The sequence below is a fragment of the Martes martes genome (genome assembly GCF_963455335.1).
Source record: "Martes martes genome assembly, chromosome: 18".
Lineage (NCBI taxonomy): Eukaryota > Metazoa > Chordata > Mammalia > Carnivora > Mustelidae > Martes > Martes martes.
This window is the reverse complement of record NC_137906.1, coordinates 1,188,873-1,206,833: the sequence shown is the minus strand read 5'-3', so window position 1 is coordinate 1,206,833 and position 17,961 is coordinate 1,188,873. Positions and strand designations below refer to the sequence as shown.

Below are 17,961 nucleotides of genomic sequence, written 5' to 3'. Positions count from 1 at the left end.
AAGCAGGCTCTCCGCTGAGCACAGAGCCCGAGGTGGGACTCAATCCCAGGACCCTGGGATCATCACCTGAGCTGAAGGCAGATGCTTAACTGACTGAGCCACCCAGGCGTCCCTAAATAAATAAAATCTTAAAAAAAAAGAGGGGGGGATGAAATCTTGCCATTTGCAAGGACATGGATGGAGGTAGAGTATTATGCTAAGTGAAAAGTCAGAGAAAGACAAATAACATAGGATTTCACTTTTATGTGGAATTTAAGAAACAAAACAAAGGAGCAAAGGACAAAAAGAAGAAAACCAAGAAAGAGACTCTTAACTAAAGAGCACAAACTGATGGTCACTGGAGGGGGTGAGTGAAACAGGTGACAAGGACAGAGGAGGGCACTTGTCCTGATGACCACTGGGTGTGTACGCACCTGCTCAATCACTGAACTGTAAACCCGAAACTGATAGCACACTGTTAACTAACTGGGATGGAAGTAAAGCCTTAAAAAAAAAAAGTGGCCACAGGAAACACACACCCAAACACACCAAGAACCATCCTTTCCCGGGGCGCCTGGGTGGCTCAACAGGGTAAGCGTCTGCCATCGGCTCAGGTCACGGTCCTGAGGTCCTGGGATCAAGCCCCGCATCAGGCTCCCTGCTCAGCGGGGAGTCAGCAGGGAGTCTGCTTGTCCCTCGTCCTCTCCTACTCCCTCTCCCCATCTCTCTCAAACAAATAAGTGAAATCTTAAAAAACAATGCTTTAGTCAGGCCATTGGTTAATTAAACATCGTGAAACATCCGTAATACAGTCGTCTCCCAGCTAACAGCAGGGACCCGTTCCTGAAACCTAACATCACAGATAAACATGCCAAGGGAGGCATATTTCCCATTGTCTGAAGTGAGAAAAATTAAAATGTTACACATAAAAATCTCCACAGACTTTCTTAAAATGAAAATAAAAGAAGGTCAAATGTCCATAAACATTAATAACTATTGTATCAGTCTGTCATATGCGTTAAACACTAATTCCCGACTTAACAACTGAAAACAAACAAGGTTGGGTGCGCAGCGGAGCGGCCTCCCGCCGGGTGGGCGCCGAGAAGCCAAGCCCCCCGCAGCCACCGGGTGAGCTTTTCAAAGCGTCCGCGCCGGACTCTGGGGAGCTTCCGGCTGCGCCCGGAATGTCCTTCAGGGCTGTCCTTGCATCACCGTTTTGTTTCGAATGCTGTGGTATGTTTTGAAAAAAAAAAACATATAAATTTTGCCCTTGTAAATATCAATTAAAAACACTGTAGCGGAGACTCCTGCGCTCCAGGAAGTGTAGATATTAGAAAGACGTTGTACTGCGAAACCCACGCCCTACGGGGAGACGGTCTATAGGGTGTTCCTGGATTTGGAAGAGGTGTCTCTTCCTATAGCCCTCAAGTGATCTGACGATACAGGAGCCGGAGGTCAAAGGGTGGATAAAATTCTATCAACCTGTAGACAGCTAGATCTTTAAAGCCACTTAATCATTTTTTGAGCCGCAGTCTGTCACTACTGTTCACCATCATTCAAGCCACCATCTACTCAGGGCTGACCTTAATGTACCCCAGGCTTCAGTGAAAGACACTTTCTCAAGTGGAAAACAGCTTTGGCCCGGAAAGTCCTCTGCCCAAGATGCATATTACTCTGTGTATTGGTTACTTAGACCGTCAAATTCTAGAAATTTCTACTGAATACATTATCCACTGCCACGGTGACGACCTATATAAAATTACAGCAAACTTGAAAGACAAAATATAAACTGTTCTTCTCTAATTTTATCATAGATTTTATTTTTAACGAAAACTGGAAAACTTGTTAAAATATCACCCACAACCCCAGAGTGACACAACTATTATGAATGTCTTTGTTCAACATCATTTTTTGGTCAAAAAATTATTTAATTGGAATTTACATTAAAAAATGCTTTTTCACTTTCAAATGACTGGGAGTGGTTTTAGGACCACCAATTTTAACACATTTTTTAAACTCTGGGTATGCCAGGCGCTATAAAGGTGCAGACAGTGAGATCTCTAAGTCCACTTTGCATTTTTTGAGTCAGCACAGATCCGTTGTTGTTTTTTTAAACCACAGTTAAAGAATGCCCAACACTGCCCTTACCTCCTGTCATTCCTCTCTTCGCGCCCCCCCCCCCCGCCCCCGTGCACTCCTGCAGGATGGAGCCTGCGAAGAAGCCTGCAAAGGAGCATCTCCAAGCTCTGCTCTCCTTTCCCACTGGGAATGCACCTTCGCAGGAGTGGGGGCTCTCCGGGAGCGCTGGGCAGCCGGGAGACCAGGGCTGGAGCGAAGCCCACTTGTAACTCTGTTACCCACCTGTGGTCTCTACAGATTAATGCCTTAAGTCCTAACCGGTGGTTAAAGCTCAGACTCCGTTCCCGCCACCTCCTGATCCCAGGGACTCCTTATGGCCTTACGGTCCCTGCGCATCTTCCCAGCACTCGCCACCTCCTGCTGAAACTGTCCGTCCGTCCCCAGAGGACTGCAATTCCTCCATATGGACCATATCCAACTACATCCCCCGGCCTCGCACGGGACAGGAAACAAAGTAAACTCAAAGAAAGAGTCGGCGGAAAGGAGCCCCGTAAAAACAAGCCTGTGAAACGCCGACAATCATTTACAACCAAAAATTATTCTAAGAGGCCCATGACCACTGTTCAAGCCTGAGCTAATCTCATTAGGAAGAGCAGTGCCGTATGGAGCCCGCCCGCACACCCACCGCTGTACTCAGAGTTTCACAAGCGCGGGGTCACTCACTCCCTAAACGCCGGCTGGCGCGCACCGACACCTGTTACCCCCACCCGACCGGTGGGAAGCAAAGGCTCTCCTGGGGCTCGGTGGTTTACCAAGGCCACAGAGCTGGCGTGCGCCCTGGTACAACCAGACACCTCCCTCACGCTCACCTCCTGAAGACGGGAAAGACCCCCCCGCCACGGGGTCCCACCGAATACTCTGCCTAGACACGATGCAGAAACAAGCGCTGTCAGAAAGCCTCAAAAGGGTAAAAACCAAAAAAGCAACAACAAAAGCTGGTGATGGAATCTGAAAGAAAAGTCTCCGTTTCTCCGTAAACACCGCACCGAACGGTAATGAAATAACAAGCTCACGACTGCGGGTGACGAGTGTGAGTCTCGGGGGTATTTTATGTGTTGGGTAGACTGTGTAGGAAGAGCAAATATACACAGTGTCGAACAGTGCTTAAGAGGAAAATACGCGTACATGAGACAACGAACGTCCTCCGTTCTCGAACCCACTATTACCTACAATCGAATCTCTGCTGTCAGGAGCATTTCATTTCCTACAACGCCTTCTCTGCTTGAGCCGAGCCTCAGTAAGGACTGAGAACACTAGAAAGAAAAGGCATGCAAAATAGTATTTATGATCCTTTTCTCTAGAAAAATTGTCTTCCTGGGGCAGCGTCCCCTGGTTCTCCTTTTAAAATAAGCAGGAACACTCTGAAAAGGTACAAACAGGAAAACAGCCGAAGATCTCCCTCCTCCTCAGACACTCGGGTCAAAAAGCAGAAACACTTTTTGTATACAGAACGCCGCACAGTATTTAACTTAACTGGTTCTCTGCCGACGGACATAGAGTTTGCTTCCAATCTTTTGCTGTTGTAAATAATGTCACAATGAATGATCCTGCATATAATCTACTTCATGTGGATGTAACTATGTCTCGGGGTAAATTACCAGATTCGAACCACTCACTCAAAGGGCACATGCATTTTTTATTTTAATAGACAGCATAAAAGCATCCTTCCGAGATGAGGTTGTACCAATTTATGTTCTCACCAGAGATGCAGGAGAGCACTTGCTTCCTCACTGACATTTTTATCTATATTTATGTGCCATTTGTATCTCACTTTCCATGAAGGGTGTGTATCTTTGGCTTATCTCCCTATGGGGTTTATCACTCCTTTACTTAATGATTGGTAATAGCATTTTCATTAAGTTTAAAATACTCTGGTATTTTAAAGTTTCCTAACTTTATTTACTTTATTTTAAACTTTGATTTAGAAATCTTTTTTTAAAAAATATCCCCATCCCAAAACACACTGTCATACAGCTGAGAAATATTCAAGGAAAGAAACGAGAGGGTGGACTAGTATTTTATAAGTTCTAAAGGCAAAAGACAAGGGATCGCTCCCTTCGTACACTAACAGGTCAGGGAAGAATATAATGATTCACAAAGAAAATAATCCTTAAGAGAGAAACAGAACTTCCTTTTCATACGTGATCTTTACAGTTTCTCGTGTTTTGAGACTTAAATTTTTTATTTGGAGATACTGCAAAATACATATGTATGTATTTTATATACATGTAAATAAACATGGAGATAGCACACAAATGTATGCCCACGCATGTTTATAAACGTACGTGTATGTATATGTCTAAATATACTTGCTCCAAGTGTTACAGACGCGTGTTCCACTTTAAAACTCAAGACCAAAAAGGATCCACAGACAATACACACGAAGTAAAGCAACAGAGAAGGTTATGTTCTGAAGACGTCTGCATCAAAACTCTTTTCCGAATTTCCCTCTTGTACTGAATTTCTCCTGCCTCTAAAGAGTTACAGTGCTTTTTCTTTAAAAAAAAAAAAAAAAAGTCATTTCTGGTCTAAACACTGCAAAGCACCCTTCCCCACCTTGAGCGGGTGCCGTAGCACGGAGCACCTGGAGGGCGCTCTGCCAGGCGCGGGATGGCCAGGGTCCCCACATACCTACTCCTGTGGCTTTTGATCCTGGCTGCGGACAACTGTACACACGCCACTGACCTTACCCTTGTCAAATTTTCCTGATCACTTTCAACTGATACTCAGTGGCTAGAAATCAGACCTTCTTTAGGTCTACCAGAGAGTTTGGTGCGGGTGCACAAGGGATGATCTGCCGGCAGTTCCCGCGGATTCTCAGAAATCACTACCTGTCCTTGATGGGCCAGGAGGGCCACCAACTCAGTGCCCCACATTTCCTGTTTGGCACCATACAGACGCCTCGGCTAGACACGACATTTCCCAGGGTTCCCACAGGGCAGGGAGCCCCAGCTGGCCTAAGGCGGCCTGAAGTAGGGGCCCAGAGAATAAATACAGAGGGGTACTGACGGGTACATGGTGATGTCCTGGCCTAGAAGGTCACGCAGGACTTTGTCACCCTCTTGTGACCCACGAAAGCCAAGAGAGCTGCCCAGAGGGTTTCTCAAAAGCCACCTCAACTACGCACGAGAACATGGGCCGATTCCCGATGAGCAGCCGTCTCACGGGTTTCTTGGTCTAAACCGATTTCTCAGTGCCCTGATGACGGATCAAGAAGAGGGACCTGGGGCAGGGGGTGGGGCTCTCCCTGCGGCTGAGATCAGGGCGTCTCAACCCGGGCTGTGACGCCTCTTCAGGGAGGCACTGACCAAGCACACAGTGAGGAAGGCACAGGCCCACCTGGCAAGACGCTGGTGCGGGGGGCTTCATGCCGTCCCCCCACAGGCCGCCTCAGAGGGCTTTTTTAATCCTGGGTCTCAGCGCCCACCTCGAGACACACAGATCTATCCAAGGGGGAGCCGCGATGTTCAGCTCCGCAGACCAAGTCACCGAGCCACCAGCAATGCCTCCCAGAGGCTTGTTTAAACCGGTGATGGTGACGGATGTGGGATTACTGCCCGCCCCCCCAGCTGGAATTCCTTTAATGCGGGCTTAGGAGCATTTTACCCCAGAGAAACAGCAAAGAGCGCTTCCCCATCTCCTGTGAGGTAGGGCGGTCCAGTACACGCTTAAAGAAGTACCGTTCAGAACACTCTGTAACCCGGCACTCAGCATGGGATGAAGAGAAAGTATGAGTCTTAGAAGCAAATACAAAAAAGAAGGGGTGATTGCAGGAGAGGAGGGGTCTGGAGGACTTGATTAGCATCGTCTTTAGTCCCAGCACCTTCCTTTCTAAAACTGGTGGAGGAAGGAGGTCACTGGAACCAACCAATTCTCAACTAAAATCACCTCTAAGAAAACAGGAAAACCTGTAACTCGTCTACCCGCTAAAAGACGTTAGCTTCTGCAGTCAGTCGTGTCTACCTTTTCGTGCTGACCTCACGGTGACGTACGGACACAGCACCCGACCCTCCCTTTCGTCGAAGTGCAGACGACTGCCAGTCGTCCTCGCTCATCGAGCAGCACCCCGAATTACACGTGGTGATGTTGGCTAAATCCAAAAATATTTCCTTCCCAGGTGAAACAACAGGGAACTTATAATTTAATTCGTTATTCAGATCAGATGAAATCTTCCCCCAGCACTAGTGTCTGGGCAAGAGACCATTACAGAACTCCGCAATGATAATGTTTTCACAAACTTTTGCAAACCCATGAAAATCTCCACCTTGTCACATCGTAGAATACAGAAATGCGTCTTACTGCCCCGGTTCACAGAATAAACCAGAGGGGAGAGGTGGTAAGTTTCGGCCGCGGGACTAACTCCTGGCTTCTGGATATGGAGGAGCGGCTTGCGCTCTTTCTGTCTGTCTCCTACTTTCTCAAAAGAATAAACAAAAAACTTTTTTTTTTAGATTTTATTTATTTATTTGACAGAGACACAGCGAGAGAGGGAACACAAGCAGGGGGAGTGGGAGAGGGGGAAGCAGGCTTCCCATCAAGCAGGGAGCCTGATGCGGGGCTCGATCCCAGGACCCTGGGATCACGACCTGAGCCGAAGGCAGATGCTTAATGACTGAGACACCCAGGCGCCCCAATAAATAAGATCTTTTTTTTAAAAAGGGGAGGTTTACAAAAGGAATACCAAGAAGCCAAACAACTTCACAAGCCTCCATTTTATCTGTCTCTACCTCATAACAAATGATCGAAGACAAAGCACAGTGATGCACATGAAGGATTAGCAGTTCTAGAACTCAGCAAGCCGTCATTTCATAAATGTTAGCCATCGGAACTTTATTATTAAACATACAAACTTACAGCAATAATGCTCTCTGCGAGGTCCAATGTCTGCCTTACACGTACTTCAATGCTGAACCTAGCCTCCAGTCTCGCCAGCAGGGCTGGGGAGGTGTAGACGGGGCTGGCCGGGCTGAACACCCCGGGAACTGCTCGGCGATGCCGGACAGAGCCTGTGTGGGCTTTCTGGGCAGACCCCGAGGAGCAAGAGCCCTGGAAGGCAGGACACACTCTACAGAGACACACGGGGAGTTGAAGACCTAAGCACAAACCATAAAGGCTTAAAAATGTTTTAACATTTTAAATAAAAGGCTGGGCGGATGAAGATGTTCGGAAATGACACAGGAGGGAGGGCCGCCCAGCATCGCGAATGTACTAAAAATCACCAGCTTGCGCACTCCGGAATGGAGAATTTCATGGTACACCAATACGTGTCACGTAGAACGGCAACATGAACGGAGAGCATGTGCGTGTCCGTTTCGTCGGATCGGAGAGCTGTTACCCAGCGGCTGCAGGCACCGAGGGGAGATGGCAGACTTAGGTGTGGTTACCCGCATCTTTGTCACCTGGGGGTTTTCTGGACCGGCAGAAACCTGAGCATTTCCCTAGGTTCCCTGACAAACCGGAGGCACCCCCTGCTGGGGCTCACGAAGCGGGACCCATGGGGTCTTTCATTAACCCTGAGCATCTGTTCAACTCTACACAGCCCAAGGTGGTGGTCCCTTCTGGGAACCTGAAAGCCGCACACGTGTGTTCTTATCTTCGTTCCATAAATACTTATTAAATGCGCACGACAGGCCAAGTCTGGTCGGAGGCCCTGAGGGTGCAGCAGGAAACAAGACCATGTCCCTGCTCTCGCGGCTCCTGTCGAACTGGGGAAGAGCCGGACGCAGGCGCCCGCGTCGGGCGGTGACCTGCTCTACGAGAAAGATCGGCGGGAAGAGGGACCGGAGCGCTGCTGAGGGCACCGCCGGCCCGCGGGCGGTCCGCCGAGCGCTCTGACAAGGTGATGTTCGAACGGAGTCTCAAGGAGGTGAGAAAACAAACCCCACCCGTGCCAGGGAGGGAGCATTACTGAAAGAAACACTCCTAAGAACCCCCAAAGCTTGTCTAAACCAGCAGTGGGGAAGTAAGCAAGGCCCGTGAAGGCGGTTACGGAAACGGACCAAAACACGGGACGACGCGCACCCGCTCTAGAGGGACGCGCGGTAAAACCACAGCAGACACCGAGTCAGTTTAAAAAGCCGGCAGTGTCATCTGTTCGTGAGGACAGACCAGGGCAAGTCTCCTACGCCAGTCCCCGAAGCACAGCCGCGTCCGGAGCACGGAGAGGAAAGAAATCCGGCTGCAGACGTGAGCACCTGCAGCGACGCTGCCCGCGGCCGGCCACGGGCCCTGCAGAAACTGCGCCTGCACAGGCGCGCGAGACCCTTCCGTCTACACTCGCGGAGAGCTGGAGACCTCAGAAAACCGAAACGCCCAGCCCCGGGAGAACGAGGGCGACACTGCGTACGGACGGCTACGCAGCCGTTGCAGTGTCTGAGGAAACCTCGGAGCAGATTATTAAACCAACGCGCAGAAGCTGCGGTGCGGCGGACGGGGAGTTACCGCTTCGTGGGCAGTTTGTCTGGGAAGACGGCTCCGGAGATGGACAGCGGTGATGGGCACACAACCATGTGGATGTACTTAGTGCCACTGAACTGTTCGTGTAAGAATGGGTGAAACAGGGAATTTTATTTTTTTCAAATGGTCCCAAGAAAGGACAAGTTGCAGAATGGTATTTATAGGATGATACTATTATGTACAGTTTTAAAATACGGAAAACAGCTGTTCGTGAAGTTGTAAATACGGAGGGAAGAATAGAAACAGCACAGAATGATAAACACGAAATAGGTACTGATCACCCCTGAGAGAGAGGGAAGGAAGCATAACAGAAACGAGGCCCACCGGGACTGCAGCTGAACTTATGGTAGTTTTGCTTCTCAAACTAGATGGCAGTTACGTTGGTCTTTACCGTCTTACTTGCGGTCTCTTCTTCAATGTCCCAAATCAATCTTATACACAAGACTGGTGACAGAGGGCATTATATTTTAAAATACAGACGCGAGCACTCCATGATGTTTTGGATGTTTCTATCTAGATCTTAGGAGGTAGGGACGGTCATGAACCCTATCTCACAGATGAGAAAGCTGAGCCCTGTGTCCGCTACTACACAGCCAGGAGGTGGTAGGAGACAGGATTCAAACCTAGGCGTGTACTGGAATCCCAAGCTCACAACTACCACACCAAGACTCATCACTGGGAAACAACGAAACACACACCAAGAGGGGAGTGGGTCAACGCATTCTGATAGTGTGGCAATTGCGTGTCACAGCGTGATGGGAGCTGGGAGTACCGTGGTGGGCAAGAAGACGTAGACCTTCCACTCCTGAGTGCCGGATGGAGGCCCTGTGGGACATAAACCAGGGAAGGGGAAGGAGGGAGTCATGGAAGGCTGCCAACAGCAAAATTAAACTGTTATATCCATAAAGTAGGCAAAATTAATCTATGGTGACAGAAGTTGATATTTTCAATAAATATTTTAATTGTGGCATTATAAATAAAGAGTACAGTTGTAGAAGTACGTAGGTATGCTCTCATTTTGTAAGTAAAATGCACGCGCGCACGCACACACACGAGTTAGCGCCCCGGAAGACACAACAGTAAGTGTTTTTTATCTTTAGCGTCTGGCGGCATACGAGTCACCTTCTTCCTTCATTACAGTAATATCTATTTGCAAATTGGATTTTAGCAGATATGCTTGGACAATTATCTGATGAAAGGGAACACCTTTAATTTCTTCATTAAATGCTGCCGCGGCTCTTGGTTCAGAAGGTTCACATTCGTTACGGGAGGATCTAGAGTTCGCTCCCCGCGCTTCATCCTCCCCATCCGACCCACTGCACAGTGGCATCTGCACAACTCACTGCCGTCGACTTCCTTGCGACATCGTCGTTGGAGACCAACTGATAAAGCAAGTTTCTTTTTCCTCGTACCTTAACCTTCTCCTTCTCTCTCTCCGGAGCCCGACTGCTTCTCTGAACTGGAGGTAACCTACGTGCTTGTACGGAGCTGCACCAGACCCTACCAAATGCTTCCCAGACTCGCTCTCTCCACGCTCATTTCGAAAGCTTCGACATTGGTTCTCCCCAAGGCTCCTTCTTCGCTCCTCTCTAGACGCTCCTGAACAAGCCCACGCCCTGCTGCCTTCGACCTACCAACCTACTGCCACAGGGAGTCTGTCCCGTGGACGTGCTCGCACGCTAACGCGGCTGAGGCCCCAGCCGTCTGGGCAGTGACCCGACGACCGGATGACCGACGCCGCGACATGAACCCAAGACCCACCACGCTCGTCTTTCCCTGACACAAGCTTGGGTAGAGGTTGGGGCTGGAGGAAACGTGTTTACTACACTTCCAGCCCCCGAGGGAGCCCGTCGGTCTGTGGACACTGGCTTCGGAGGCCACTCCTGGAGAGATCGGGCACGGAAGTCGTGGTCTGACCGCAAAAAGGGCTCCAACCAGGGCATCCTTCCCGTCAAGCGAGGAGAGTGAAACGGCATCAACCCAGGCCACCTGGAATCAACACCCCCGGAGGCCCGTGGAGAGGGCGCGAGGGTTAGAAGGAGGTGGACAGCAAGATAAGGCCTACGAGAGGATGACAAGGAAGAACAGACCAGGCCACAGTCAGACGGACTAAGGCTCAAGGCGGACTTCGGCATCAGTGACGGAGGCGGACGTCAACCAGCTCAGTCCGCGGGGGAACAAGTCGGAACGACGGGGGGACACTCGCTCATCCGAAAGGGGGGGAAGGAGGACGATACGCGATGCCACCGCATCCCAGATCCCCCAGAGGGTAAGACACAATTACGTTCTCCCTCCGTCACGAAGGTAACGAGAACGCCCGCTGAGCACGGCGCGCCCTCTCCGGCTGGGCCTGCCCGAGAAATGACCCAGCGTGTACGTGGCGTCTCCAGGGCAGCAGAGGCCCCGAGGCTGCCTCCCAAGGGCGACGAAGACGGGGACCCGGGGCGCCTGCGTGCCTCAGGCGGCTCCGCGGCCGATTCTCGATTTCGGCTCCGGCCATGACTCAGCGTCCTGAGGCCGAGCCCTGCGCAGGGCGCGGAGAGGTCGACGGGGGCTTCTCTTCCTCCTCCTCTCCCCCCACCCTCCCCTGCTCTGGCGTTCCTAAAAACAAACAAACCTTTATTTAAAAAAAAAAAAAAGACAGGAACCTGACTTACTGTTGGGTCCCCATCATTAAACAAGCGCGAACACGACACACTCTTGGGGCCCCACTGGCCAACGATCAGGAAGCGGAGTGACCAGGGGACACCTCGGTGCTGTCTCCTGCGCGTGTCCCTCGCCGGTAACACACACAGAACACTCTGGTCACCACGTGTGAGGGGCTTCCCCCAGCTGGGCGTCCTACAATTTAACTCATTTCTGTCACTACGGCACACTGTACATGCCCGTGACAAATCCCGGCTGTCACCTATGCTTCTGACCAATGGGCCACAGAAATCAGAGGTTCCCATGACCCTCCCCCACAGATTCAGTTAACTTGCTAAAGCAGCTTACAGAACTCAGGGAAACACTTATGCATACTTGCCAGTTTATTAATGGATACAGAGGAGCAACCAGGTGAGGAGATAGGTGAGACCTGGGGACCAGCCCAGGAACTTCTGTCCCCACAGAGCTGGGGTGTGTTACCCTCCTGGTGTGAATCTGTTCACCAGCCAGGGAGCTCCCCAGGCCCCCGACTAGGATTTTTACGGAGGCTTCTCACAAAGGTCCGATCAATCATTTACTCCATTTCCAGCCCCTCTCCCCTCTCTAGAGAAGTGGGGAGAATTAGCAGAAAATTCCACCCTTCTCATCAGCTCGGTCTGTCTGGTGACCGCCCTCAATCTAGGAGCCACCCAGGAGCCCACCCAGAGTTCCCTCATTAGAACAACGATGGTGCTCGTGGCCTTACCACTCAGGGTCTACCAGGGTTTGAAGAGCCCTATGTTAGGTCTGGGGTCAAAGATGAAATACTAATGCCCCTTGTGTTCTTGCCACTTAGAAAATTGCAAACGTTCTAGGAGTTCTGTGCCAGGAACTGGGTGCAGAAACCAACGTATAAACAGTTTCTAGCATCGCACACCGAGATGGAAGACTAAGCTGTCCTTGACGGGAAGGTCACACAGAAGTATCCATAGCACGGAAACACGCTACGACCTGAGTTTAGCAACAAAAGCAACATATTAAATTGAACGATATATATAAAAAAGCACTCCCCAAAGGATTAAATGTTAGGAGTAGTTGTCTCAAGGTCCTCGATTTACAGGTAACTTCTTTCCTTGCCTCTTTATATTTCTCTTTACTTTCCCCAAATTTCCATAATGAACACATAATGTTCTTATGATCAGGGATAAGGAAGTCAAATATTCAATGTTTGTTTTTTAATCTGCAAATTGTGGGCCACACGGATACCTTGATATCTAAATATTAGACACAAAGCTATGTCAACGTGTAATAAGCCCTTCTTAACCACGAAGCAGTATCGACTCCAATAACACCAGGTCAGAGCACATTCAGATCCGCAGAAAGAGTGGTAATGTTCACGTCTGAGATCCAAGAAAGTGTAATGCAGAAAACTGTTTTTGTTTTTCTTTTCAAACACGAGGTTTCAAGCATACCGCTATTATCGCTTGTCCTACTGGATCTTCACGCTGGCGTAACAGCGTGCCGGCAGAAACACGTCTGGTCACACCGCTGACAAAAGTCTACTGCGAAAGGCAGGCAGTGTTGTCCTGTACAAGATGGATTTCTCTTTTTTCAAAAAAGGACTGTTTGACAAGCAGCTATCGTGGATGGAAATTGAAGCTAACACATTTTTGCTGTGTTATCTTGATGGAATTGCTTTTTAGCTCCCCATACTCAAGTACTAATATATTTGTCTCCTCATATTTGAAACGGAACATTCTGACAAAGGATAAAGATATGGAAGTGTAAACACTATACTTGCCAAGAGTTTAAAAAAAAAAAAAATCCTCCTACCTTCTTCTACTTTGGGTTACATTAGCTCATAAACAGGCTGAAAATCTTGGGACAAATCAAATTTTTCTGTTTAAAACAAGTAACAAGTAACAAAAAGTACACAAGCACTAAAAGCCTAAACAAGTACAAAAGATAATAGTACAGATGTACAGACGTTCTAATTAAAACATCTGAGGGGCGCCTGGGTGGCTCAGTGGGTAAAGCCTCTGCCTTTGGCTCGGGTCATGAACCCAGGGTCCTGGGATCGAGCCCCGCATCGGGCTCTCTGCTCAGCGGGGAGCCTGCTTCCCCCCTCTCTCTGCCTGCCTCTCTGCCTGCTGGTGATCTCTGTCTGTCAAATAAATAAATAAACTCTGTGTTAAAAAAAAAAAATCTGAAAAGTCACTCTTATTTAAAAGTTTTTATTTAAAAACTCAGTGATAACAGATTATAGTCTGACCCTACCTAGTAAGAACAGTTGCAACGTAAGTGTTCTATTTTTGAGTGTTAAGCAGCAGTAAAACAGACCTTTCTTGATAGTATCTACTGTATCAATGATATTAGATATTCAGAAGGAAATAAGAGAGCTATAATTAATTTAAGAAAAGTGTTCAGAGCAGCTTCCTGCCACAGATAACAGATATTCTTTCTTAAATGGCGACGTAAACAATACAATAAGAAACAGGGACTCTAATTGCTACAAAATGCTTAGAATGTGGCCGCCCTGATCTGCCAGCAGACAGTTTCACATTTTTTTCGGCAGGCTCCACACCCAGCACGGAGCCCCACACCAGGCTCGAATTCACGACCCACGAGATCATGACCTGAGCTGAGATCCAGAGTCACGGATGCTGAACCGACGGAGCCACCGAGTGCTCATCTGCGGGCGGATCGTTTCAACAGCCCAAGGAAACCTTTCCAACCAGAGTTACACGGACGCAATAATGATGTTGTGTGTAAAAAGCTCACAGCTTAGAAAATACTGCAGAACTTCAAGTTACTGCGTTACTCTCAGTGAGTCAATCCAAAGTACTCAGAATGAAATGGACATGCAAAGGCTTGTGACTTCGAGATAAGAATGCGTTTTGTGGAAAATTCTGGCCCAAAGAGAAAAGAAGCTATTAAGCCAATCTAGTAAAGCGCACTTCTGGTCTTCCGCAACTGACTCGGAACAGCGCGGCCGACAATCGCAGCCGCGTCCTACGATGCCGGCTCCTGCCTATGCGCATTCCCACTCGCAGGCCACGCAGCTCCCGTCTCGGCCGCAGGTAAAGGCCACAGAGCTAAGCGTGGAGTCCGGAGACAGAGATTTTAGGAGCCCACGAAGCACCCAGCCTGCCCGCCTCATAAATCACCCACCCAGCTTCGTCATTTACAAAGAGTCCAAGACAGATCGGAAACCAAGTGCTGATTCCGTGCTGCCTACAGAACGTCAGCCTTGATCACCAAATCACCAAACACAGGTACGGATTTAACTTCTCAGCACAAAAGTGGGGGAGGGGGAGCTTTCAACATCTGAACGGTCCCGGAAACATGTATGTGCATCTCAGCACTGCGGAGTCCGCTGCGTTTCCACCCATTCGTGCCTCTAAGGATCCCTGTTAAATACCCTGAGGTGTGCTGCGCTAGACCTCGTGGGCAGCTCAGACAGGAGCGAGGAACCCAGCTGAGGAGAAAAGCAGCGAAGGTGAAACAAAAGAAATGATGTGTGTTCACCGAAACAAAACCCAAGGAGAGAGACGGGGACGGCGACCGGCCCCCGGGGAAGGCTTCGAACCTGAGGCGCTCGGGACACCAAGCCCTGTGGGTCACGAAGAACTTCTGCAGGTCAAAGACACGGAAAGAGAGGGTGACCAGGCTCCGGGGAGGGAACCCCAGACTCCAGAAGTGGTGGGCCCATCGGCACGAAGTACGGCCTTCTGAGGCCGGACAGACAAGGGTAAAGGACGTGCCGCGCAAAGGAGAGAGGACGGATGTTCAAAACGCAGATTCTCAAATCCCACTAGGAATGAGAGACTCATTTTTGAAGGTCCTGCGGGTCTCCCCGGTATCTGTTGTGTTTGGGTAAAGGGTCGAGAACTGCGGGGCCAAAGCGAGAGAACAGGAAGGGGGACTGCTACGAGAGAACAACAGAGGGAGAACTAGCGGGAAATACCAACTATCGAGATACGAGGTTAATGGAAAAGAAGAATCAGAGGGCGGCGTGAGGTCTGAAAGAAGAGGAAAGTAAGTATGACGTAAGAGAAGACGTAAGAAAGGGCAAATGCGGGCGCCTGGGTGGCTCAGTCAGTTAAAGCGTCCGCCTTCCGCTCGGGTCACGATCTCCGGGTCCCGGTGGGAAGTCTGCCTCTCGCGCTCTTCTGCTTCCCCTGCTCTCTGTGTCAACGAGCCCTAACCCTGAATCTTTTAAAATAAAATTAAAAAACAAAAGAAAGAAAGGGCAAATGTTGGCAGAGAAAGCCAAAATCTGGACATTCTGAGGTTGCATTCCCTACTGGGTAGGAAATTTGGTCTTAGAAATTCAAGAAAATTAACCTCATATTTGAACATATACAATATTTGCTGGCACATCTTCTAGGGCTGCTACGAGCTGGCTACTTTGCAACATTTTATTAATTAACTTTGGGACCGTGTCTCTGTCTCCCCAAATACGTGAAGGGCAAATTATACATATAAGGCAGAGCGCTACAAACTTAAGAGGAACTCAATAAATATTTATTGAATAATGAAAGTAGAAGGCTAAACAAAGGCTGAAGGTTTTCTTCTTTTTGTATGATTATTATTTTAAAAAGAAAAGGGAAAAAACCCTCTTCTCCACTTCTTTCCTCTCTCTCGCTCTTTTAAAGATGTCACAATTCTTACCTTTGCTGCCAAAGCTTTTAAGCTGTCGAGGAATCTCTGCCAGAAATCCTTGAAGAGTGGGCGGTCGATTTTCTTCAGGCTATCTTTGGTGCTAGCATCCACACTGACATACAGCTGGGTAACTGGTTTGAGGTTCCTTTGTAATTTAAGAAAACAAAAAACGGGAAAAATTATGCCCGTGTCAGGCTTTTTGTGATGTAGAATTTACAGCCTACAGGAGATGGGGTAATGAAACACTGCACAGGTCCACAGGCTTCTGCCTCTCCCAAAGGACGGAAGAAACGATTTTCATAATGTGACAGAATGGGCTGCCCGTTGATTATGTCTAACAGTGACTGGACGCCATTCTTAAGAAACTGAAAGCATTCAATTACTTAAAATTGGCCCCTCTTCAAACACTAGCTTTTAGTGGAAAACAAACAAAATGAGATCTAGCTTCAGGTCAGGCATCATGAGCCCAGGGCAATTCGAAGGGGTCTCAGACTTGGGATTTGCCACGAACTCTGCCACTCGAGCTTTACACGGCGGAAACGCCGCAGCCGGGTGGGGTCTGTGCTGACAGACCACCTCCCACTCTCAGTTCACTGAGGGAGAAGTTTTCAAAGGACCAAGAAACAACCCAAAAAGCTCAAACCTTCTTTGAGCCTCACCTATGCCTTGGAGAGCCAGAGTGGGTTTAAAGTTCAGCCTTGTGGAGGCGAACGATGAACCTAGTCAGGGAGCTTTAAGCAATGTGGAGCTAAAAGAGCAACCAAGCCTTATAAGGGACCAATACCCCCAAGAAGAATGTGTGCGGCAGGTCAGGCTTCTGTGCCTTCTTGGTCGGTCTCCTGAACACCACTCACTCTCCACTACTCAACCTCATGGACTCATTTCATTAAAGTCATTCATCCTTATCTAGTCTACTTGGGAGTTAAAGTCCAGACCGCACGCTTTCCAAAACCTTCCTGTTCTCTCTTCAAATGGGTCCCAGAGGGGCTCTTGGGTGGCTCAGTCAGTTAGGCATCTGCCTTCGGCTCAGGTCATGATCCTAGAGTCCCGGGATCAAGCCCCACATGGGGCTCCCCACTCAGTGAGGAGTCTGCTTCACCCTCTGACTGCCCCCTCTCATGCTCTCTCTCTCTCTTTCTAATAAATTAAAAACAAAAAACAAAAAAGAGTCTCATAATTCACCTTCTTCGATAAATTTGCAACTAGAAAGAAATTTCCCTTTAATAATGCTTTGACCAAATTCTTCACTTAGCTTTCCAGAATTTGTATTTACCCCCAGAATTTATTTATGCATTTTTTGCTTCAAAGTCTATGCACTTTTAAAAACTGAAATATAATTCACATGCCATAAAATTCACCACCAAAGGGGTTTATGGTTTTGTATTTATCAGTATCAGCCTAATCCGTCTCTGAATGTTAAGACCTCGAAGGGCAAGAACCGAATCTCTTTAAAACCAGCCATGCAGGCAGGTCCGTGAAGCTCCTTTGTACTCGACCTTGTTGACTTGAGCTAAACTAACTTTTTAGGGCATGCAGGCCAAACCAATATTTATAACGATCTGGTTAGTAACATATGGAAAAATCAGGAAAAAAACCAAAGTTATTAAGAGTGGAGAAGCTCTGACTGAAATTAAGAAGTGATTAAAATTAAAATACTGGCAGACTCGTTGCTTTAATCTGTCTCCGACACTGGCATACAAAGGGAATCCTTAAAGGTTCAACCCTGTGTCACCACTGAGCAAAGGACATCCATTACTGCAAAGAGAAACAGGAGCGTCCTGCTAATGGCACACTCGGTCCCATCACCCCTCTTGCTGGGGGCCTCCTTAGCAACAGGCAGGCTATGCTACCTTAACTGGACTTTATGTTGTACAGAAAATAAAAGTAGAAGAGACTGTTTTAACGGATACTGCTGGCTATCATTATCTGACACTTACAGGACTTTGTCATAAAGCTGCCTAATGCAAAGTGGGAACCGGCTTGACCTTTTCACTACGCCTTCATAACTACTTAAGATTATGAACAGTAAATTCCAAAGGCCACAGTTATTTTACAAACGTACCTCACTTGCAAAAAAGGAAGCCCTGGACATTAACA

General features: G+C 48.5%; 1 protein-coding gene across 4 annotated transcripts in view; it reads right to left on the bottom strand.

Moving 5' to 3' along the window:
• LOC308359310 (S-adenosyl-L-methionine-dependent tRNA 4-demethylwyosine synthase TYW1-like) overlaps positions 1 to 17,961 on the bottom strand; it is a 202,991-nt gene that overhangs the window by 61,507 nt on the left and 123,523 nt on the right. For all 4 annotated transcript variants that reach the window (XM_080830286.1, XM_080830285.1, XM_080830287.1 and 1 more), the window contains one exon: positions 15,874 to 16,009. In XM_080830286.1, the coding sequence (XP_080686412.1) occupies positions 15,874 to 16,009 (136 nt within the window). The remainder of the gene's footprint in view (positions 1 to 15,873; positions 16,010 to 17,961) is intronic.